The 25,820-nt window shown below is 39.3% G+C and overlaps 1 protein-coding gene across 8 annotated transcripts in view; it reads right to left on the bottom strand.

Annotated features, from left to right (window-relative positions):
- alkbh3 (alkB homolog 3, alpha-ketoglutarate dependent dioxygenase) overlaps positions 1-25,820 on the bottom strand; it is a 55,200-nt gene that overhangs the window by 18,223 nt on the left and 11,157 nt on the right. For 7 of the 8 annotated variants that reach the window (XM_048545779.2, XM_048545780.2, XM_048545778.2 and 4 more), the window contains 6 exons: positions 24,214-24,369; positions 21,192-21,226; positions 14,886-14,933; positions 11,431-11,534; positions 8,609-8,697; positions 8,305-8,514 (listed from right to left, as the gene is read on the bottom strand). In XM_048545779.2, the coding sequence (XP_048401736.1) occupies positions 8,305-8,514; positions 8,609-8,697; positions 11,431-11,534; positions 14,886-14,933; positions 21,192-21,226; positions 24,214-24,369 (642 nt within the window). The remainder of the gene's footprint in view (positions 1-8,304; positions 8,515-8,608; positions 8,698-11,430; positions 11,535-14,885; positions 14,934-21,191; positions 21,227-24,213; positions 24,370-25,820) is intronic. The other variant, XM_048545786.2, reaches the window with a different exon arrangement.

Raw genomic sequence — 25,820 nt, 5'->3', positions numbered from 1 at the left:
ATTTTGTTACAAGATCCCATCTCACTGAGCAATGTTCACATCCAACTGCTTGTTCACATTTTTATAGCTGTGACAAACTGCACCACAGCAGCTGAGATAATCCACAATGTTCTGAAATAATTAACAACATTCTAAAAATAAAATCACTTCGCCCCATCTCTCAATATAAACGGATCATTAAAAAATTCTAGAATCTGGATTCAAATCCACATCTTTGTCAGTGAGTAACAAATTCTTTGTTAGCCTAGATCTTATCAGTGTACCAGACTTGTTGGAAGTTGTCCATCTGCTTTTAAAATATATTGATTACAAATGAATAGTGTGACAAAAAGGGGCAAAACGTTACCACTGCAAACCTTAAGTGGCAGATGTAAATGAAGAACAAAACTCGAGAAAGAGAAAAGTAGAGAGAAAAAGTAAATGTGTATGTGCACCTTTGGGGGAAGGAAATTCCAGAGATCAAACTGTAGTGGATAACTCTGCTAACAACTGAACAAAAGGTCACAGATAATAGCAGTACCAAAAACCTGCGGAAATGTGAGAAGTTGGCAGAAACTAACTAGAGTGAAGATATGTGTATATCAGTATGATAAGGTGACAATGTCCAAAAAAGACCATAGACATCTTGGTCTGTTACAAAGAGACAATTAATTATGCCTAGTTTGAGGGTGACCATGTCTGGGCTCAAGTGAGGAAGTAGGGTTTCATGAACTGCCATAGCCATTAGAGATTGAATCCATGCTGTTATCTTGATGCTCCATCACATTCAAGACATTTAGCCAACTGAGCTAAACAACTCACCCATAAATGACATGAGAAATGTCAGATCAATTGAGTTGGCAAATAGCAACATGCTATGTGAGTTAGTGTTGGGGTACGGGAATGAAACTCTTCCCTAAGGAGACTAAGGTTGTACATCACTGGGTGCAACCTGAGCACAAAACTAGGAAATGAAATAGGATTAGATGTTAGGGTTCAGAACTTCTACTTTGTACAAGTCAATTGGATAGTATTAATTGCAAGTTATTTATTAGTTTATAAATGTTTCAAGATTTTTTAAGAGTAGTTTAGAAGCCAAAATCCAAATCCTATGCTTGAAATTGTTCACCAGGTTAATAAGACTGCAAGTGTAATTTAAGTTTATGTAGATCCCTAATGATTGCTCAAATAAATGGAAAAGAGATGGGCCAGGTTTGGACTTATCTCTGAAAGTGCTGAAAGATTCCAAAAAATAGTTGGAGAGTCAGTATATTAGTTTATGATGAATGAAGCTCTTTTTCAAAAGGGATGGCCACGATGACAAATGCATTGAGGGCAATTTTTTTTACAGCAACAAAATCCATATGCTGTATCTGCTATTCTAAGACCTTTGTTGTAATCTAGAAATAAAACCAAGTTGCACTAAATTCTGATATTCATTGAACAATCTTTGTTCATGTTTCTGCAGAATGGCTCTAATTAGTTATATAATCAGAGACCTGGCTCGACAAGTACTACTAGTCTCAAGGCCAGATGACAATGCAGAATCACCACTGAAATCTTGTAGTCAGCTTTGTAACAAAAAACTTAATCATTTTGGCTATACTTTAGAATTGAAAAATTACCATAACTTTGGCTACAATTTTTATTACTCAATTAGTAATTGCACTAAGTTTTGGAAAATTCTTGTCAACAGCATTAAACAGCAATAAAAGAAAGCTTATAAATGCCCCATAATATTAGAAATTTAGCAAAAATACAATTACTCAAGAACCTTTTATAAGTCTTCCATTATTAATGAGCCATAACACAAATTTTGGTTGCTGCTGAAGGAGTGGTGCTATTGGAATTATTTTCTTACTAAAAAGTTGTTTGTTTCATGTGGTATTGAATTGTTAAACATGTTTCTTCTGTTTAAAATTTAAGAGCTGATGACATTGCTGCTTTGGATAAAGAACTAAATAGCATGAAGGCGGCGAACCTTAGAAGGTTGAATATTTCAATGATCTAGTCAATTCAGGTGTGCACATAAATGTTGCTCACAAATATCAAAACAATGTGCATGTCTTTGCTGGTTCTGCAAGTCATCAGTCGTCAAGTTTCAACACAAAAATATTCAAAAATTTCAATTCAAAAAGGAATGATGAGTTTGAAATGAGCTCTGATGAAGAATGAAATTGAACTTAAACAACTTTGTTTTATACCTTCAACACAACATGAGCAACTATCCTGTGAATTAGTTTGAAGGCTGTCACTATTTTGTCGAAAAATAGACTCATAAAGACAAAGCAATATCCTCCTGACAGCGATGAAATAAATTAGCAATGAATTTGTATTTGAGTAATGCATAAAAAGGACATATTTTGTTGAAGTTCTTTGTCTTGCACTCAGGACAATTTCAAGAAATTTCGCAGTGAAAGGAAACCAACATTTTTATTGTACGAGAGAAAAGACTGATTGGCAAATGGCTCTGACTGATGATGGCATTACCGAAGAAAATACAGCAATTAGGTGATGACTGACATTTAACTTTCAAGCTATGTTTAAATTTTATATTAAGCAGGTTGACTCTGATTTGTCACAGCATTGACCTGAGAAATGAACCAGAGAATGGCTGACACCTAGTTTGTGGAGTTAAAATAGATACACTGTTGGAAGCTACACATATTAAGACACAGGATTCTATTCTTTGCAAATAGAATGAACATGTACATGTTGTCTGATGAGTACAATAAAAAATGCTTCAATAAATTGCGTGTTTTTTTAAGTAACATTGAAGTTCTGTGCGACCAAACGATTACATTTTTGACATTGCAGGTTCAGGGAATAAGTTGGCCAGGAATATCATGGAAAAATTAAACTTGTCTCTGAATAGTTCCACTGATTTTTTTTCCCACTTGAATAAGCAAACAAGTTATTGGTTTAGTATTATATCACTGTCTGCACCATTTCCTTTGAAGCATCTGCCTAGATTATGTGCTTAAACTCTAGGGTGGAACTTTGATGACAGGGTTTCCCTTCTAATACATGGAGTAGAGGTTATTAATATTAAAGTTGCTGTTCTGTGGCACTCACAATGAATTTTAGATATGAATCATTGATGACTAAATACAACAAACTGAAAAAGAGAAAACCTTAAAAAGGTTGTCACAGCACCAGGTTCAATTCCATCCTTGGGTGACTATCCGTGTCGAGTTTTACATTCGCTCCACATTTGTGTGGGTTTCTTCCCACAGCCTAAAGATGTGCAGGTAAGGTAGAATTCTAAACTGCTAATTGTGTCCAGGGATGTGTAGACTAGGTAGATTAACCATGGGAAATGCAGGATTACAGGGATAGGGGGGAGGCGTGTGGGTCTGGGTGGGATGCTCTCCAGTGGGTTGATTTGGATTTAATGGGCTGAATGCTTCCTCACTTATGGTTTCTATGAAGAAGCAGACTGAACTTTTTTTCCAGATGCTGATGGATGTGTGCATCTTCTGTTTTTGAGTCATTGAGGTCATTTTAATGGCTATGGAAGGAGCTGTTCTTCCTCATCTCCAATATTATGATGTATTTTAAACATGTCCCTTTATCTTAGTTTACTTGGCATACATACCAATTGTAGGTCTTGCCTGGCATCTTCCAGGAGTATGAACCGACCTAGCTTTTCATTTTCATTTTCTTCCACTACTTTCTTCATCCTTCTACTTCCAAGTTATTTCTATACAATCTATTCATGCTCTTTAAAATAGTTCAGCCTTTAAAATAATATCAGGTTAAATGTACATTCCTGGCTTTGCATTTTGGACTCATTGTTTTCATCATGTTGAAGCTGGAAGGAACGTCAGAGGGTGGTAGAAATATGAAACACACTGCCTGTGAGGGTAACGGAATCAGGTACTCTTGCATCATTTAAGAAGCGCCTGGTTGAGCACTTAAAATTCCAGGGCACAGGAGGCTCTGGACCAAGTGCAGGTAAATGAAATTAGGATAATTTATTGGTCAGCATTGACACAGAACCATAGAAATGAAACAGCCCAGAAGAGGGCCATTCAGCTTATTTTGTCCACGCTGACTGTATTGGGCTGAAGGGCATGTTCCTACGCTGTGTGACTATGAAAAACAAATTTACAAAATTGCCACTGTGCCTGGATAACAGTTCCAAAGGCTAACATTTTAGCCAATTAGGGCCCAGATTTTCAGCATAACTGATAATCTTGGGAGTGATGTCAGATTGCGTTTTGTACAAGCACTTTTTGAGGAGGCAGTAAGCCATTTAAATCACTAGCTGCCTTCACTGAAGCAGCATTTTGACCTCCCTGGAGCACTGAACCCAGCATGTCCACATTAGACCTCATTAGAGCAGGTTTGAGTTTTGTGGATTCATTTGGATAGCCAGGCTGCTCTTTTGTTGAAAGGGAATGCACCTCTTTGGGTATGATCTTGAGGCAGTCTGGAAGGGTGGGATCAAGTACCCTTGGTCAGATTGGTCAGGATTCCTTGGATGGGTCACATATCCTTTGGAATTGTTAATAGCAGGAAAGATAGTGCTGAAAGGTGCATAAACCCCTTGGAACTGAAAGGCTGTGAAAGAACAATAAAGCTTGCCAAGAACTATCAAAAATGTCAAGAACGATCAAACCTGTGAACAGTTGTCAACTTTTTTTTAATGAATGGGTGCGGATCTCTCTACAAAGAACACCTTGAAATATAAAATTTTGAATTGTGGAATGTTACATTTTTCATGTGCTTAGGTAGTAGGTAAGGTGGCATGGGGGAAAGTTGAATAATAGATTGGCATGAGTTAGCAGTAAGTTGGTTTAGGGGAGTTGAGGGGCCATTGAGATGGATAAAGGTGCATAGAGTGGCATGGGGAAATATGACTATGGGGATGGGTTGAGGGCATTAGGCTGCATGGTTTGCAATGAATGCAGCATGGAGAATGTGTGGGATTGAAGAGTGGTATGAAGAGTCAGGACTAGGAGAATTAATTCCTTTACCTTAATTTTTGGACACAGTGCTGCAGTCCCAAAGCAGGGAATCTTCCCTGCCTATCTTAGCAACTAGAAGAGTCTATGGATCTTTGCAAGCCACCTGGCCTGACCTCCAATCTAGCAATCCCAAATAGGCAGAGATAGTAGGAACTGCAGATGCTGGAGAATCTGAGATAACAAGGTGTAGAGCTGGATGAACACAGCAGGCCAAGCAGCATCAGAGAAGAAGGCCCGAAACGTCAGCCTTCCTACTCCTCTGATGCTGCCTGGCCTGCTGTGTTCATCTAGCTCAATACCTTGTTATCCCAAGTAGGCACTGTGGAGGTCATTTTTAAGAGGTTGGGTTTCCAGACCCAGGAATTCTTTCCTCTGCACATCTGATCAAGATGAGACAACTGGGGCCTTAAAAGAAATAAATCCACAGAGGCCAGTATTCCATCACCAAGTCAGCCTTTACTTGCACGTGGAGAGTCCTTGACACTGATCCAGCTCCCTCAGAGCCAGCTCTCAGAGTGAACAGAACCTCTGACACTCCTGTTTATATCTGTCAGTAAGGGGTCCCTGATTAGACCAGGTTAACAGGCCTCATCAGGGAACTCATATTCTATCAGAGTCCATCTGACTGTAGTTAATATGAGGTTTAGATTAAATTTTAAGCAGAGGTGTTGCTGCTGTGACACAAACACAAATCCAGTATGGGGAAGACAAGTAATAAAATTGCTGAAGAATTTTGAAAATATATAAATTGACTTTTCAACCAAAAGCTAATAATAGCAGCTTGCATTCATATTGTGCTTTAAAAAATTGCACTTTACAATGTGCAAGAGCAGAGAAATAAATTCTCATCTACAGGAGAGAGTTTAAATTCGACGAACAGAAGCTCAATCAAAAAAAGATGTCAAGAAGGCTCATAAAGGAAGAATTGAAAAGATACAAGGGCTCAGTGTAGAAGTTCCAGGGAAATACCTGTACAGTCATTATACGACCACAAGAGGACAAACCATAAAACAAAAAGCTGTGAATGGAATATAAGGCTGCAGTAAGAAGACAACACTGAGGATTTTAAATTCCAAACATGGGCATTGGTGGGGTGGGGCTGTCAGGGAGCCATTTCAAGTTACAAAGTCTAGGCTGAAAAGTAAGCTGAATTTGAGTGTGGAACAGAACATAGAACAATACAGCACTGGAATGGGCCCTTCATGCCATGATATTATGCTGAACATGAAGCAAAATGTAACTAATCCCTTCTGCATGCCCTTGGTCCATATCCCTCTATTCCTTGTATATTCATGTGCTTATCTAAGAGTATCTTTAACACCCCACCTGTAACTCCAAATTGTCTTTTGTGTTTGAAATATCTCCAATATAAAGAAGCATCATGCTTGAAGTATTGGGACTTCCCAGATCTTTCATAATCATCAAAAGGAAGCTCAAATAAGGTAGCAGACGACGATGCTGGATTTCATGGGTGCTGAGGTCCCTGTGTCTGTCTTGGTTGGCAAATTAATATGCTGGAGGTAGGATTACTGCCCCCTGAAGAGCAGAAAACCCCACCTCAGAGAAATGAACAGCCAGTAGCTCTCTGATATTACCAGTAAAGCTGATTTATCTTTGAGTAGATATTTCGTATATTGCACAATAATAAGCAAATCTTCAACTGCTTGGAGTTGGAAGCAAAACACTGAGGGCAAGGCCAGGGAAAGGACATTGGCCCCGATGCTGCTCTTAAATCAGGCTCCTGAACCCACCCTGAGCTGAATACAGAGGGGCTCCCTAGAGCACAATGCCCCTGTTATTTGGTTCTGATGTGTGTCCCTTTGTCCTAACTCCTGGGGCCAAGGCTACATTGTCAGGATGTAATGTGGACAGAAGTTAATAATCACAGTCTCAGGGTTATTTCAGGAATCTAGTGCATTCAGGATAGTTTTAGATTTTCAAAGGTCCAGTGGGGTATGTGGATGGAGGGAGCAGGAAATGCATCAGCTGCCTTTTCATGGTTCTTCAGTTTATTAAGGAGCTCTCTAAGAGGCCTGCTGGTTTGAGAATGGAATTTTGGATTATTTTTCTGGTGAACCCAATCTGCCTTCAGGTGGGCTTTTCACAGAGTCCTGATAAATTGCTTTACATTAAAATTTATTCTTGAAGGTCCAATAGGAACCAGCACAAGTACATGTCCTCCACTTCTCATCCATCACCCCTTTCTGCTGTGTCCCATTTCCAAGGGGCTGCCCACTTGAACCTGACACAGCTGATGCTTGCTTTTGCTGCTGGGCGTCAGGCAGAGAGCTCCCGGAATCCCAGAAGCTTGGCACCACTGTCAGAAATCCGAGCTCTCCTCTTGCTTAATTAGTCCTTTTGCATTTGAAAATGGGGTATGTCAGGGCAGTCCTGGAGTGATGTTAGACCTGAAATTCATTCACACACCCTATCCTGAACTTCACTTTGAAAATCCAGCCACATGTCTCACAAGCCAAGCAAAAGTCTCAACTCCCTCCTTTAATTTGTGCTGTGGTCATGTACACCTTCTCCCCATTCACATATCTGACCATGGCCTTTTGACACTTCTTAAACATGACACTGGACACACAAGATTTTTAGCGAGTGGTGGCTTGACAGAGTGGATATGGAGGTTTTCTTCCCTCACAATAAGGTGTCACATATATAAGACCGAGATGAGGAAAATTTTTTTCTCTCAGAAGGTAGTGAATCTGTAGAATTCTTTCCTGCAGAGGATTGTTGAGGCTGAGCTAGTCAGATTTTTAATCAGTAAGGTTATCAAGAGTTGTACGGAAAAGGCAGGAAAGTGGAGTTGAGGATTATCAGATCAGTTATGATCACTTTGAATGGTGGAGCAGACTCAATCAGCTGACTGGCTTACTTCTGTTCTTACATCAAATAGGCTTATGGCAATCTACCAGTAATATAAATAGCCAGAAACATGTTTTGTTCTCTAATAAGTGGAATATCTATCATCTACATTCTGATTAGCTGACTTCTGATTATCTGACTTCTGATTATCTGAAAATGTTTGCTAGACAAAAATCATACATGAACGGTTTGGTGTTTTAACTCATGTTCGTTCAATAATTTTTAGCCTACTTTTTTATTAGACAAATATAATGCTTCATTTTTATTGCACAGTCTACACTATTGCTTGATCATACTTGAAAGGCCAACTTTTTTTAAAATTACCATTAATTACTGGGGTTTTCCTCTATTATAGGCAATAATTGACACTGTATTACATCCATATGATGAACATTTAACTTCATCTATGTGAAACAATGAAATACAGTAACAAAATCTTACAATGACTCGAAAGCACTTTTCAAAACATAGCCATACTTACTGGTGGTGGCTTTTTTCTCATTTCGAAGTTTCTGGTGTCTCCAAAGCTAAGTGATGCAATGATAGGTTTCTGTCCCAATGATGGTTCATCATCACTGTGCCAATCAATGCTGTCTTTGCCATTTCGGTACAGATTGCAAAGGAGAGAATTAAAGGTGTACCCTGTTACTTTCTCAATGTGATCTTTCAGCATAATCAGCAGAGGGTGCCACTAAATGGAACACAAAAGCCTCCATTATCACCAAACACTTGTGTACAAGGGATAGCAGTACAGATGGGTAGTTAAAGGAGGTGAAATAACATACATGAGGGTTTGATTTCATAGCTGTGCGGGAGTACGTGTAAGGAAGGTCTCCATACCAGGCTGTGAGTCGCGGCTCTTGATATGATCTACCTGGAGCACATAAAATATTCACAGGCAAAAGTAAGTCCCTTCACCAATAGCTTCAAATATACCACACTATGGTCTTTTGTACTGACACTTAAAACAGGGCATTCACAATTACAAGTGGGAGTTAGTCATAAAGAAAATCAGCTACAATTTTCACTCAAGATCATTCTATGAATACTGCAAACTATGTTAATATGAGTGACCATCGAGGACAGGATTAAATTTTGTTGTGGCACCCCCACAATCTAACACTCTTCTGACACAATAAAGGTATCAGAAATCAGCAAACAACCATGAAACCAATACAAGCCCCCTCAGGTTGGTTGGAATTTGAAACAAAATCTGCATTACTCTTTTATCATTTCAGGCATTATCATTTTTTTTAAACATACTAGAATCACTTCACAAAACAATCAGAGAAAGAACTGATTTACAAGAAAATTTAATTTGGTTAAGACAATGGCACCCTCTTTGAAATGGCTACCAGTCAGGGGTTGTTCAACAAGTCTACTTCTAAAAATAATCTGTATAAGAACAAGGCATGCCCAGTACAGCTTTGGTGAAAATTACTTCTCATCCCGTTCTTAAGCATGTGATTAAAAATTCAAGGCAGAATAATGTAAATATCTGGACATCAAAATATTTAGCCCAAATCTACAATGACAGGATAAGTGTTGAGGCATCTTTGTAGAGTACCAGGCAACAAATACATGCCGATTAGAAGTTTGTCATTTGCAATTAAGTGTCAGGCATGTGTGTGTGTGTTGGGTGTTCTTTTATCAGAAGATGTAGCCAATTTACTAAGAAACAATGAGAATGTTTTTGTTTGCTCATTGCATATGTAGCAGTAGGAAAAAGACAAATTTAACTGTACATGTGTTACATATCAAGGGACATTAATTTTTTCGATCAGGTAAATATTTACCAATGTAAAGTGAAAGTTGGCTTGTATTGCGATTAGATTGAGCATTAAATCAAATTGCACTTACATTAGATTAAAATCAAATGAGAATTGGGATTGGAATGTGAGTTTTACAGCTAAAACAAAGTATTAGAGGAACAATAAATCTACATTTACAGAATAAGTTATAGTATAATAAAATAAGACAGGGATTATTAAGGCATGCATCCAAGTTTGTAGGCTGAAAAAGGATATCTAACAGAACTGCAAGGATGCAGTGTTTTAAATGGTCAGGAAGCTGGCACAATCAGCACAGAAATACCTTTACTGCAGTTCGTGAATTAAAAGATATGTCTGAGTAAAGGCACAGTACTAAAGTATTCCTTGCAAGAAGAATCAATTCTATGTAGGTTCAGTACTCTGTATAAGAAAACAGCTGACCAGCAATTGTAAATTTTTTCCAAATCTTTCAGATTCCAAAGCACAGTGTCAATGCTCCAGCAAACATTTTAGCTATTAGTTCAGTTGAAATAAATTTCTGAATAACTTTCAACAATAAAAAATAATAAGACTAGAACCAGTGAGTAAGCGTGATTTTAAATTATAAATCAAATAAGTGATCAATTTGATCAACATGTTGTTGAGATTATTAAAATAAAAAACAGTTCCAGTGACTATTAAAATCGCTACTCAGCCATTTTGCTCAGAACGTGTAGTTTCTGTGCTTGCCAGTTTAAAAATAATAGGTGCACTTCTAACGTTAACTCAGCAAGCATTTTCTGTCAGAAACTAGAATTTTATCATTACACTTCATCAATAATTGCTACAAATAAAATGCCAACTTCAAGTCAAATGAGATACTGCACAAATCAAAAAAAAATTGCATTGAGCTTTAAAGGCTCCAGAAATACCACAGATCAAATTCTTACATGCTCATCATTAACCATAAACCAATGAGCTTGGAGATGTAAAATAACTTAAAGGAAATTTTTGTTTACACTTGTGTAATTTTTCACCACAACTGTTCCAAGAGGCAGATATCAGTGGCTCGGTTGCAGGTTTTACAACTTAAGATCTGTGAATCTGACAGTGTGTCTGGTGTTTCTGCACAGTGTCTCTGTAGGCTGGTCCATGCCCAGTTAGATTTCTTTCTCCACTGAATGCAAAAGCAGTACTGTAAACACCTGCCTTATCCGATATGCAAGCTGAGAAATTCCTGAGCTGGTCAAGAATCAGCTCCATCGCATGAGTTTCCAGATTGTTTAGAATAGAACTTATCAGATTCCAGTTGTGAATTCTGGTCAGGTGAATGGCTTCCAATTCTTGCAGCTCATTGGAAGGAATTTATCGCTTTTTGTTTCTGAAAGGTCCTATGCAGTTCAGATCTGAAATTCCCGAGCACTCATGGAACACTACTGATTACCTTTTCTTGTGACATAGTGACCCCAATGGAAGTCAAACAAAAGAATATTTTTGGATCAATACAGATCTTTGGAATGGAACTCAGGTGGCATGGCAAGGTGTCAAAGATTTGAAATGACACAGAGTACTATGATGCTCGGAAGTTACAAGTTCTAAATTCTTGACAAATGTATCTAATTGAGGCTAGTTCTCCCGAAGAAGAAAAGTGAGAAATCATATCACTAACACTTTCTGCTGGCTGGTTCACAAGTGTATAGACAGAAAACTTACACAGGGCAAAGAAGTTGAAAAACATACAAGAAAATGAACAAAATGTCTCTTTTTCTAAATGTTGAGGCATTGAAGTAAATGAAATATTTCTTTCACAAATACAAGATGCTATAAAATTACAATATTTCTTAAATGAAACAAACCCTCTCTGATGTTTGATTTTTGCTGCCAGGGTATTTCCGCATACAGCTGTTCAAACATCCAATCAGCTTCTTTTGGATCAATAAAACCAGGCTTTAGATGCAGTCTGATAATGGAAAAAGAAATGAATTAAAAGTAGGAAAAATATTCTCTGAACAGGCTATAAGAAGTGGACATTTAACGATTCGATTTTCAGTTATTTATTCATTCATGGGGAGTGAGTTTCATTGGCAAGGTGAATATTTATTATTTACCACTATTGTTCTTGAGAAGGAAATGGTGACTCAGACTCCTGGATACAACAGAGTGGTTTTGTAGGACAGAGGGCAGTTTGGAGTCAAACTCATTGCGTTAGGTCTGCAGTCACATCTAGGCCAAAGCAATCAGGCGCAACAGATTTCCTTCCCTAAAGGACATTAGGGAACCAGTTGGGATTTTACAATTGTCCAGTAGTTTTATGGTGACCATTATCGACCCTAGCTATTCAGTCCACTGTAAGCATTTACTTGAATGATGCCATTCTACAATCCATTTGGTGTGAAGCAGTTTCAATTTTTTTGTTTTTGTAGAAATGAAGGATTAAAAGTAGAAACAATAAAAATCAAACGCCCATTGTGTACTACCATCTAGAAGGACAAGGGCAGCAGATACATGGGAACATCATCACCTGCAGGTTTCCCTCTGAGCCACTCACAATGCTGAAGTGCATCGTTATTCCTTCAGTGTCACTCAGTCAACGTCCTTGAATTGTCCCCCTAACGACACTTTTAACACATGGACTGCAGCGATTCAAGAAAGCAACTCACTGCCATTTTCTCAAGGGCAACTAAGGATGGGCAATAAATGCTGGTCAGCCAGTGATACCTAGTGTCCCATGAGTGAATTTTAAAAAACTCCTCGTTTAAATTGTATGAAACTCAGCAGAGGTACAGACAGCTTAACCAAAGAACCGAGTACACAGACTTCTTTAGAGGCTTAGTTTCTGAGTAGAGACCTGTGCTCAGGGAAGAGCAGGGCAAATAACTTTGGTTGCTCCCTCCAAATAAGTCAATAAATGCAGGTGGGGTATACGCTCTTCATCTCACTCTTAGCTGTTTCCCATGTTTCATGGGGTCTGTACAAAGCTGGTTAAATCACCCGTCAAATCAACCATCATTTTTGGACTGGTAGATGCTTTCTAAACACTGTTTTCATCACAAGTGTAAACTGTTATACAGAAGAACTAAAACTATTTTTCATTCAAAAAGCCGTAAGTAAAAACTTTTCTTCCTTCAGACAAATAGTATCTAAATGACAGCTCTAGCAATCTGTAGCACTGTTGTTTTACTGGAAACAATCTGTCCCTGAAATGCACCCAGTGATATTAAAGGAAGTTTGAGGGCAGAGGTCATGTTATTCATTTTCATGTAATTTGCATTTATATTCTCTTCAGAGCACTACAGTTAAATTGCAGTGGTATAAAAACCAAAATAGGAAGAGAGGGTTACCATCCACATCCCCTCCCTATTGCTCTAAATTAGGTGCAGGGCAGTGTGACATGTGTTTAACAGTGCAGACAGAAAACAGTCAAACTGAATGGTACATACATTGATCTGAATTTTCCCATTTTCAGCCAGTGATTTTCTTTTGAAGATTCATGACACCCAGTCAGCCATGGCTCTTGGTGACTTTTCTCATGCAGAATTCTCATTCTTCACCTTATTAATTGTACATACAAGCTCAATGGTATCTATCTCAGGGAATCAAGGTGGAGGAGACTAGCCAGCGCTGACTGATGTCATATGCTCCAGTCGCACACCACTTCAGATGCTACAAGCTAGAAACTGCCGCTCACATACTGGTGCCCAAGGCTCTATATTCAGGACATAGGCCAGAAAGGGATAACCAGGTTTAGAGCTGGATGAACACAGCAGGCCAAGCAGCATCAGAGGAGCAGGAAGGCTGACGTTTCAGGCCTAGACCCTTGGAGAGGAGGCAGTGTTGTGTCCTGCTGACTGTCAAAGAGTTCGAGCCTGCCTATATCCCAGTCGCTGCCTCGGTCAGAGTGCGGCCAAAGCAAAAAATAACTCACAGCGGTGGATGAAGAAAGTGAATGATCTTTGGCACTTCACATACTCAGAGGGCCATAACTCACTCTCGCTTTGCCACTGCACACACATCTCACTAAGGCTTATGGATCACAACTCTCAGTATTACATGCATCATATCCACCCATTAGCTGTCACCCACCTCGATCTCCCAAATTACTAACCATTACCTACCTTTCTGCATTTTCTACTTACTCACTGGGAAAACCTCACCACTCTCCTGCTCCTGCATCACCACTAAAAAGTTCCACTTCATCAACTGTACCAGGTCCCTCCTTTTGTCACACTGCAGGATTGGCATCAGTTTAGGACTAATGTCTTCATAACACATCAAATAACGTTTCTGTAATTCCTAGACTGGTTGCATTTCTTCTGCAGGACTGACTGTGGCCCAATCCTCGCACAATGAAAACCAAGCACCTGGCTTAACACAGCCTCAAACCTGGCCTGAAATCATACTAGGCCCTTAAGTGGATCGTAGATGTACCTGTGACTGTAATTCTCCTTAATCTCAAGCTTCCTGTTGACATTCACGTATGGCTATTTACTTAAAGCACATGCAGTATATTCACCAGGTAAGGTGTTGGCAAAAACTGTAGCTGTGACACTGATGTAGCACAGTACCATACAGCAACATGACCATCCTCTTGATTGTTCAAGGCTCACTGCTGTGATAAGCTACCTGACTCTCACTGTGGCAAAAAGCAACGCTAGCCTCAGAGGCTGGCAGCCCTCAAGTAAACGCACAGTAAGTGAGCACTAAGAAACCAAACTAAGATAACAAGCATTGTGTAGATGAGTAAGATGCATTCAGAGCACTCAGTCCATCAAATCTGCTGTGCCATTCATGGCCGATCTGATATTCCACAACACCACTTGCCTTTCTTTTCCCCATAATCCTTGACTTCCTTCCTGATTAAAAATCTGTCTCTTTATACATTTGATGACACAGCCTCAACAGTCCTCCTGTTGTAAAGATTTCTGCAGATTCACAACCCTTCAAGAGAAGAAATTCCTTCTCAGGCCACTGACAATCATAGTTCCTTTTTCTTCTCAGAAACTCTCCTTAATTAAGAAGAAATGGGCATAAGTGAAATTCATCATGGTTGAACAATTTGATTGGATATTATGAAGCAATAAAGCATAAAGTACCACTGACATTACATCGCAATTTGAGGCGTGCCTTTCAGGAGTCTTGGGGGAAAAATATTTGCTTAAATTTGAACATCATGATTCAGCACTGATAGCAGGATTTTTCATACTAGTTATTCTTCACAAAGAAAAATGTATAAAGATAAGAAAATCATCAAATGAATCACCTCCGTTGATTTTTCACATGAAGAATAGCAGGAAAAATCTTTAATTCTTACCTGGAAACTCCTGTTGGCCCACTGCTAATTTCATAAAAACCTTCTTTGCTTCAGAACAAAGAAAAAGACAGTTTTAAAATCTGGGGAGGAAATCTACAGGATGTGTTGATACAATGCAGAAAATGCGTCAATAGCATTACATGCATAACTTAGGAACACCACCAGCATTGTTCAGTTTCAGTAATCTACTGCTTTTCACATTGATATTTAGTTTATATTATAGGTGAAACTCTATTTTATGGCACTAAAACAGAAATTGCCTGAGAAACTCAGCAGATCTGGCAACATCTATGGAGACAGAAACAGAGTTGATATTCTGAATCCAATGACCCTTCTACAGAGTGGTTCTGTGGCTAAGAAACCGACAATCCAAAAGTAAGCATCAAAATTAAAGTTAATATTACAAGCAGTCTTTATAACAACCTTTGCAGCTAAGAGCATAACTTTGCAATACTTTTAATTTTAACATCTCTTTCTGCTTTCAACGTTTTAATATTTGATATCTTTTGGTGAAAGATGCAAAACAGCGAAAACTGCAGACATTTCCATGTCTGTCAATAACACAAGTCTACGCAGCCTACTACTGCCAGCAGAGTGCAAATAAAACAAATGTAATTGAAATAATCATTAGCCTTAAGTGGAGATTAATTAGATCTTCTTTCCTGGAAGGAGATGGAGCCTTCACATTTATGACTGGTGGGGGGCTAATGCTAAAATGCCATAAAGCTGCCAAATTTAAGTGGCAGGGTGATAGATGGAGGAGTGAGGGGGTGAGAAATTTAAATTTTATTACTGTTTGCCTTAGCATACTAGTTGAGACAAGTTCAAACTGCAAAGGCAACAATACCAACACTTCATTTCCTGCCTGAAATGTTCTAGTTGCTGAATATTTATCAGCCCAATTTTTCTTTATTCTTCCCTGTGAAACTTTTAAATTCTCTTGTTCTACCTGCTCTTGTGAGACTTTCGAAAAACATGAGCCCCTCTTCAAACGTTGAGGATTTGTCTTTCAGTCTTGAGAACTTTTCCTTAACCAACTTTAACGAGCCACAAATCCCATGGGCATAGACCAATTCAAATGGACTCAACCCAGTGGATTAATTAGGGGAGTCTCTGAAGGCAAACAATAAGAAATATAATCCCTTGTTCCTATCCTGGAGATATTCATGACAACATGCTTTCATCATGGTTATTAGAATGATTTGCAGTTGACTTCAACTGTTTTATACCTAACCTGCTAATGATGTCCTCAAAAATATCTGATGTAAGTTAGAACTTCGATAAGATTGTATTTCAATTGGCTGGCCATAATGAGCAAAAAGCTGATTAAACACTCCAGCAGGAGCTACATTGGTACTTAAAGGAATAGTTTTTAGAATTCATATCATATTACTAGCATACTGATTTTGTTACTCATAATGGCCCTACATAACTCATTGACACTTGACTGAACAATTCTCATCTCAGTCTTTGAAGAATCAAAGGTTCTAGTTTAATTGTATATTGACATTTTCCTACTACCTGACAGGTATGGTATGTTTTCCAGAATTGCACTATGTTGCCTTGAGGTCACTGCCAGGTGAAATACCTAAATAATTACCTTTTCAGTATTGCTTCATACCCTGCAATAGCAACTTCATCCTGACCTTGAAACATATCACTGTTCCTTCAGTGTGGCCTGGCCATAATCATGGAATTCCCCCTCCAACATCATTGTAACTGTACCTACAGCACACGGACTGCAGTTGTTCAAGAAGGCAGCTGACCACCACCACCTTCTAAAGTGCAGCTAGGGATGGACAATAAATACTGGCCAATAAACACATCTCATGAGCGAATTCCAAAAATAGTGTTACTCTCAATACCTTCTTATGATTTGGGCAGTGCCACTATTTGATGAACTGTCCATTCACTGCCTACAGCTAACTTACTTAACTTGGGGCCTACTTTCTCAGCCTCAATTAATGAAGACATGGTGAGCACTTCTTTTGAATTATCCTTATTGTTAGTGAGAGTTTTGGCTACTCTACCATCCATCTGAGGTATTACTTTGACCTCTGGGTGTTGCACTTTGTTTAGCCATTGCTCCGGTCACCACACAAAATAGAAAAATACCCAGAACCTGTTCTTGCAACTGTTCTGTCACTTCAACCTTACTCAGATTACCCATGATTACAGGTGAAGCTGTAACTTTTACTCCAGCTGATTCATTCTCCAGAAATAAGTCAACTTCATCCACGGGTAATTTCTAAATTTCCCTGACTACCACCAGTCCATACAAAGTCACATGCCATTTGGATATTCATACAATGGAATCAGGATTTACACTCCAACTATTCCACTCATTAACACTTTCGCTTCCATTGAAACATAAAATTCCATCACCATTCAGCAAGAGGGTTTGAGTAGCTCTTTTATCCCTTAATATAATTATGGACATTTGTGCTTCATTTGAAGAATAATGGGTCATTTTACCTTTAAACAAAAAAACTTTTGCATGTCTCATCTACCCAATTCATTTCTTTGGCACTCATATTGCTGTTTACCTGCAGATTCTTAGTTGCAGCTAAAGCTCCAATCTGATCAATGACATTTTCCTTAAATTCCCTTTTGGGCCACATTCTTACAACCCCTAACAAGTTCCACAGCCTTCCCTCACAAGTTCCAGCAAACGTCTCATTTTGTAAACCAGGAATGGCAAAGAAGTTGAATAAATACTTTGTACCAGTGTTCACAGTAGAAGACAGTAGCAGTATTCCAAAATTACTAAATATTCAAGGGGCAAAAACAAGACAGAAAATAAATACAATAACAATCACTAGAGAAGAAGTGCTTGGAAAACTAATGGGGCTAAAGACCGATAAGTCTCCTGTACCCAGTGAGAAATATCCTAAGAATGTGGGTGCACTGGTAGCAACCTTCTAGGAAACTCTTGATTCTGGGAAAGACGCAGAGAAGTGGAAAACTGCCATATAACATCTTTATTTGTAAAGGGATGGAGTCTGCTTCCATGAATCACAAAGAGCTAGCATTCAAGTTCAGCAGGTAATGGGGAAGGCAAATGTAATATTAGTGTTCATTTCAAAGGAAACAGAATCCTAAAACTATACAAGGCACATGTCAGACCACAGTTTGAATGCTGTGAAGAATTTTCAGCCCCTTAACTAAGGAATAAAGGACTGTCACTGGAGGCAGTCCAGAGAAGGTTCACTGGGTTGATACAGGTATGGAAGGTCTGTCTTCTTAAGACAGCTTGAGTAAATTTAGATTTTGGTCTTTGAGATATAGAAAAATAAGAAGTGATTTTGTTGATACATACAAAATTCTTAGGGACCTAGGCAGCAGAAGTGCAGAAGGGACAATTCCCTTCATAGGAAAATCTCAGAAACTCAGGGCATAGTCTCAGAAAAAGAAGTCAGACATTCAAGATAGAGATGAAAATGTGAGAAAGTAAAATAAAAATAAGCAAGTGCTAAACAAATGACTTGACCCCGATTTAGAAAGTTGCAAATAAGGCAGACCTTAAATGAATGAAACTGTAATATCCCAACGCCTACATTGGCCAGCCAAGGTTAGTGGTAGACACTGAAAGAGAACATCCAGTGATTTCTTAATTAGGAATCAAGGAAAGGGAGCTCCATTTCAAATGTGAATTTGAATCCAGCACAGAGCAATTTAGACATGTAAGGGAATTCTTGCATGCATATAAAGATTCAAATTTAGCAAATGTACTGCCTACACACTGGAAATATGCATGGGTAGGTATATACTAAAAGCTACACATATGACGTCAATTTTGAGGTTGATGGGAAGAGTTCAGGGGCAGGGAGAATACCTAGCAGATCATCACGTTTGCCCCTTGATAGGGAGAGCTTTCGGTCCCACGAGGAGTAGCTAAGGAGGGTAAGAGGGAAGCACCTCACTTAAGGACTCCCTTTCAAGATTAAAAGTTAAACTTACCACCAATAACCTTCTCATAGTAGTAAAGAGCAATATTTAATGTAGGCAAAAGGGATCCTACCTGCTGGCTGGAAAACTAGCAAGAGGCCCATGCCATCTCTTTAAGGAAAAAAGCCCCAAATTGGTGAGCAGGAGACCAGCACCAGGGTATTCTCAGAGATTGAGGAGAAATTGGGCAAAGTGAAGCAGTATTCTCCACAGCAACAAAATATTTAAAGGGGTAGACAGGGTACATGTAGAGAAAAAGCTTTCTCTGATTGGGGACACAGTTTAAAATAAGGGCAAAGCCACTTAAGACCAAGGTGAAGAGAACAAGGTATACAGCTGGTTGAACACACCAGGCCAAACAGCATCAGAGGAGCACGAAGATCTAGGCCTGAGGCGTCAGCCGTCCTGCTCCACCGATGCTGCTTGGCCTGTGTGTTCACCCAGCTCTACACCTTGTTATCTCAGATTCTCCAACATCTGCAGTTTCTACTATCTCTAAGGTGAAGAGAATCTGTTTTTACACAGAGGGTTGAGGAATTTCAGTCACTGAGTATGTTTAAAGTAGAGAGATTGACAGATTTCCAAATACCAATGAAAAAAAAGGGTTATGGAATAGTGTGGGGAAAAGTCCCTGAAGTGAATGATCAAAATTAATTGTCATAAATGGTGAAGCAAGTGTGATGGGCGGAATAGCCTACTCTTATTCCTATGTTCCAATGAAAGGCCCCAACAGAATCCGACCGATTGCCAGTTAGAGATAAGAGTCCTGCTGAAGAGCTGCAAGACCAGGAACAGGTGGATACTGGCAGTAAGACCCCATATTGTTGATGGATACCAATTCACAAGTGAACGACTAGGGGGAGATTATGGGGTGGGGGTGTAATCGGGCTCAGCTGCACAGGAAGCAGAATGACTATCAGCCAGCATCCCCCCACTTCTTGATGCTTGTGTCTTTGAAGGTGGACCTTCGGTAGAGGCCTATACAGGGTCCCTTTCTGCCCAATTAAATACCACCAGACCTCACCATGACACTAAGTACACTTTGAGAGGGGACAGCATTCAATAGCCCCAATGTCTCCTCATATAATGAGAATTCTCAGTTTCAGATTTTTGTAGCTGCATTCATGTGACCACTTGTCAGTCAGGTTAATCACTAAAATGCAGCCACGAATCAGGGCAACCAAAAGAACTGCAGATGCTGTGAATCAGGAACAAAAACAAAGTTGCTGGAAAAGCTCAGCAGGTCTGGCAGCATTTGAGAAGGAAAGATCAGAGTTAACGTTTCGGGTCCAGTGACCCTTCCTCAGATTTTTCCTTCACAGATGCTGCCAGACCTGCTGAGTTTTTCCTGCAACTTTGTTTTTGTTCATGAATCAGGAAAGCCTCGTCTATCTAGAACATCTCATAATTATCTTAAAAAAAGGCAAACTGCCTTTACGAAATCTGAAATGATGCACATAGATGAAATAAGCTTACGAAATAAGTACTAAAAACAGTGATCATTCGTACGACCCCTAAGTAATATGCAATATATGTACTTAATGGCAGTCTAGGTATGTGTATCTCTGAAGGTTCTGTGGCACAGCATGTAATGTCCCTACCTCAGAGCCAGAAGCTCTGGATTTCAGTTCCACTCTGGGATCAAAAGGCCACAAAATGTGCATTCAGAACATAGTCGAACAGATTGAATGTCAAGCTGCAAATCCTTTTAACAATCCTTTTGGCAAGCACTAAGAGCACAAAGATCGCTGGTCAACCATGCTTGATGGTGAATGGCACCTCTCAAGCCATAGCTCCTGGCTTCAGACTAACAAACTGTTCCAATGATAGGAAACCAAAGTGAGGCTTGTACTTTGCTTGCCTCAGGTGCCTCGAGATGCAGGATTTTGTTTTTAATTCTATGTACATCTACAGAAAAGTAGAAGACGTGAAGAAGAGAGTAGGGTCAATGAGAAATCACTCTATAACCAACAAGATCAACTTGGAATACAGCTGATGCCACAAGCTACATTTTGAGTTGTTTATAATAGATGTGGAAGCCCTGGGATTATCATCAAACTAGAATTTTGTACTTGTAATTTCCTTGTTATTTTCCCTGGAAGAAAGAAATTGTGATGCTAATTCTATGGAAGAATTAAGCATTTAGTCTTTCAGGAAGTGAGTTGCAAGTTGCTGATGAGACAAGATACATGCTGTTTTAGGTCTTCTCAAACAGCTCTCACTCACTTCTTTTGCAGCATAAACAAAAAAATCATAGCCATGATTGTATTCTGCATCAGGTCAAGAAACATTACAATGCAGCATTCTAAATCTTTTCACTTATGTGGATTGATACAGAACAACATCTTATGTACTTACTCAATGGTCTTTTCTTCTGGAACTTTACGCTGAACCTAAAGAAGAAATAAGTTACACAAGAGACTGAGGGACTGCACATTTGTCTGATAAAGTAAAATTGGACCATTAATCTGATATTAACCATCAGGAAAGACCCTTTGCATGGAGGAGAATATGTAAAAATCTTTTCCAGATACTATAGCATACATCTATTAATTCATTATACAAATATAAATCATGACAGCACCGATCAGTCCATAAAATCCATTTCTCGTTGGGTGGGTAGGAAGAGGTGGCAGGCTCGGCTTGTAAACTTCTGAGATGAAACTGTTTTGTTCTGAACCTCAATGTCATTGTTGAGCCAAAGATGAGTTTTCAGCCACATATCTGTGTGCTGTCATCAATATCATTTATTCCCATTCCTGTAACTTTGCCTAACTCTGCTCTTGCTTAGCTTTTCTGCAGCAGAATAACACCAGACCTTGCTATCACCAGACCTGACTATTCATAGCATCAGATTTTCATTCTCAGGTCAAGTGCACAAAGTCAGAAGAAATTCAAAAACCTGGACTTCAAAATGCCAGCAAGCATTTCCCGTTTGTGCTATATCGTTTCCAGGCTGAATGGCCTGGGAAGAGCAGGCTATGGTTTCTGAGGCCTCACTAAGGACTCAAGTGTTGTATTCAAAGTTTTAATGTAAAAACTCAAACACAAAACACTCCTCCCTCTCCATACCTCATCTGTGTCTTATCCATGCTACCTAATTCCCTGCAGTCACAACACAGTCCCCACATCCTGCACACTGACCAATGCCAACTCCCATGGTCCATTATACACACATGCCATTCAATTCTCATCTAGCACTCCCCATGGCCTCAAATATCTGTTTATTACTGGTTACATAAGAAATAGCAGCAGTGTAGGCTATTTGGCCCATCGAGCCTGTTCTGCTATTCAATAAGATCATTGTCTAATCTTTCCGTGGACTCAGCTCCACTAACCTGCCTGCTCACTTACCCTCAACTCCTTAACTGTTCAAAAATTCTATCTTTGCTTAAAAAACATTCAGAGGTAACCTCAAATTCAGATTAAGATTGCTAGAGTCATGAAAAGTGACCAATGGACACTGTCTCCTGACTGCAGGTGCTAAGTGAAGCTGGAATGAAAATACCACAATTGAAACACCAGAAATATTGAAAAAAGCTACTTCCATATTATATCAGTGATAATGGGAACTGCAGATGCTGGAGAATCCAAGATAACAAAAAACGTGGAGCTGGATGAACACAGCAGGCCAAGCAGCATCTCAGGAGCACAAAAGCTTACGTTTCGGGCCTAGACCCTTCATCAGAAAGGGGCCCTCTCAGCTTTTGTGCTCCTGAGATGCTGCTTGGCCTGCTGTGCTCATCTAGCTCCATACTTTGTTATCTTAACTTCCAAATTATAACTTGCTTTTATAAGCACCAGTCACTATCTTCGTAAGACTCATATGGATCTTGACAGATTATACTGTAACAGGCAAACCTAGGCCAGTTCTCAGTGAACATCTACAAATCAATTCTTGAGGTGGCTGACAGAGCACAGTCGCAGGGTGAGAATTTTACTCTCCCTGAATTCATGGCTCAGAACCCAAAATGTAATGTCCTGGCTTGGATCAGCTACATACACATGAGGTACCACAGGATACTGCCACAGTAGTTAGCACTGCTGCCTCACAGTGCCAATGATGCAGGTTCAATTGCAACTTTGGGTTACTGTCTGTGTGGAGTTTGCACGTTCTCCCTGTGTCTATATGGATTTCCACTGGGTGCTCCAGTCTCCTCCCACAGTCCAAGGATGTGCAAGTCAGATGGATTGGTCATGCTAAACATTGCCCCAAATTGTCGACGGATTTGCAAGTTAGATGAGTTAGCCATGGTAAAAACCCCATTCAAAGTTATGGAAATAGAGACGGGGGGTGCCTAGATCTAGGCGGGGACTCTTTGGAGAATGGGTGCAGACTTGAGGGGCTGAATAGCCTTTTATGGATATAAGTATTCCATAATTCTACAAATCAATCTTGTTGGCAGGTATGGGTCAGTTATTCTCCTGAAAAACTCACTGAGCTAGTGCAGCTTTGTATTGCGAAAAGGTAAACCTCACTGTTGCGTGGCATCATTAATTAGGCCTTTTGCTGCACTCTTGAGTTCAGATATCTGGGGGAGGTGATGGCCTAGTGGTATTATCACTGGACTGTTAATCTAGAGACCCAGATATCGTTCTGGGGATCCAGGTCTATGGCAGATGGTGGAATTTGAATTCAATAAACATCTGGAATTAAGAATCTAATGATGACCATGAATCCACTGTTGATTGTCAGGAAAAACCCATCTGGAAAGAAACTGCCATCCTAGCCTGGTCTGGCCTACATGTGACTCCAGACCCACAGCAATGTGGTTGACTCTTAATAGCCCTCTAGGCAATTAAGCATGGGCAATAAATGCTACCTAACCAGCGATGCCCTCGTTTCCATGAATAAATAAATGGAAAAAAAAGATATAATTTATGGCACACTTGCTGGAAGCATTAGCTAATAAGATGCCATGGGGCCAACTAGGCAGTTAATGCTCTTAGTGAACAGTGGATCAGTGGTATACAGGTATGGTGTCTCACATCCAGCTGTCCAGAAACCAAGCTGAAATAACTCCACAGCGGCTTGTACCCAATCTCTGAGTGACCCTTTATTTATACAGGGTGAGTCCTTGACATTGATCCATTTCCATCAGAGCCAGCTCTCAGAGTTAACAGATGTCTGGTATTCCTGGTCTTAACTGTCAGCCAGGGGTCCCTGCTTGGACCAGATTAACAGCCCCAATCAGGGAACTCATACTCTGTAAGATCCACCTGGCTGACCTCGTTACAATCACTATACTAGTTGTCCAAAGAACTATACATTTTCAGAACGCACCAATTTAGAATGTGGTAGCTAATTTTAATTGAGTAAAATTGGGGAGAAAGGTTTACTTGAACAATTTATGGTGTGGTACAGATCCAGACTAGTTACCTGCTTGTCTACTCCTGTGCTCTGAGTAACTCTTGACCCCACCCGAACTGCCCAAACCAAAATACGGCAGGATCCAAAATCTGACACTGCCTTGATCCCAAGGTAGCTGGTATGTAGACACTGGACCTTTATCATCTTAACCAGAGAGATTAAGATCTGAGAAAGAAACAGGAACCAAGAGAAAGGAGGGCAAAATAGAATCATCAGTTACACAGTCGGAAAGAAAGGGAGGGAAAGAAAAATTGATTAAGAGACAGTAAAGAAAAGGGACAGAAATTCAAAATAAGAAAAGAGATAAAATTTTAAATTTAAACAGCTTTGCAACAAACTTATTATGCACAAAAATGAGATGCAACTATCTGAATTATTAAGTTTCTGGGCCAGAGAAATTGATTCACATTGCGCCAACAATTATCATGTTGCTAACAGGGTTCTTACAATGCTAATTATGAGCCCTAACTTTTAGTGTTGAGTTTAATGGGCAATTTAATGCACAAATTTGGCAAGTTATGTGTGAGAGGTACAATGGCCTAAATTGATCAGCAAGTTTTAGATTCACAGCTTTTGGCAGATCTTGTCTTTAACACATCATTATTTTGGTTTTATTATATTTTTGGTTAAATTTCTGACCATATATCCAAGTTTAAGTTTATAATAAGTTCATAACCAGAAGTATGTCTAACATTCAAAAATGTAACTTACAAAGTTAACTTAATTAAATTTGTACAGTAAGAACATTGAAAAAAAGATGACTGCTGACCCTTAAGTACACAGCAATGTAGGTTAGTAGCAAAAGGTTTCTACAACCAGAATTTGAATTAAATGATTTTGAATCAAGAATAATGTGCACTTATATACTCAAATACAACTCCATCCTTAATTAACTTTTTTCCATTTTAGAGTCTTTCCACAGTGTGCACCATTTCTCTACGGAGAGGACTAATTCCAATGGTGCTTTGGTTTCAATTTTGGCCAGTTGACAGGAATGGAGTCAAGTGGCAGCCAGGTGCTTCCTCACAGAAATGAAGTATCTTAGCCACCACATCATCTCAAGCCCCACATGCTATTTCTGAAAACTTGGGAAAACACAAGAGTACAAAGAAGCAAAATTGAAAAACAAACATTAAATCGAGTGTCATCAAGAACTACGACACAATGGCAAGCTTAATAGGCATGTCACATTTGTTAGGATGTAGATTTACAATGAGAATTCCTTCTGCTAGACAACCAGTTCCGGAACAAGGAGGAAGGGCGAGATGCAAAAGAAATTGATTTCAACATTAGCACCAGCAAATGATCATTTGTATAACCTCGAAGCAACAGGAGGGAAATGATAGTTCTCCTGGTTAAATTGGCAGAGAAGATTTTCTTTTAAATCTGTATTTTTACAGAAACATGAGGAATAAAACAAATCAAACATATTCACAGGTCAAGTAACAGAAAAAATTCTCTGTCCTGGTCTCTCAGTCCTCAAGACACAACTATATTCTCTCTATTCTGAATCATAAGTAAATAAGTCACACACAGTCTACCTACACAGTTACCTCTCCAATGCATCATGATCGCCCACACAGACTCACACCCACACAACATAGTTACTCACTTGA

The sequence above is a fragment of the Stegostoma tigrinum genome, chromosome 17 (genome assembly GCF_030684315.1).
Source record: "Stegostoma tigrinum isolate sSteTig4 chromosome 17, sSteTig4.hap1, whole genome shotgun sequence".
Classification (NCBI taxonomy): domain Eukaryota; kingdom Metazoa; phylum Chordata; class Chondrichthyes; order Orectolobiformes; family Stegostomatidae; genus Stegostoma; species Stegostoma tigrinum.
This window is presented reverse-complemented; position numbering and strand designations above follow the sequence as displayed.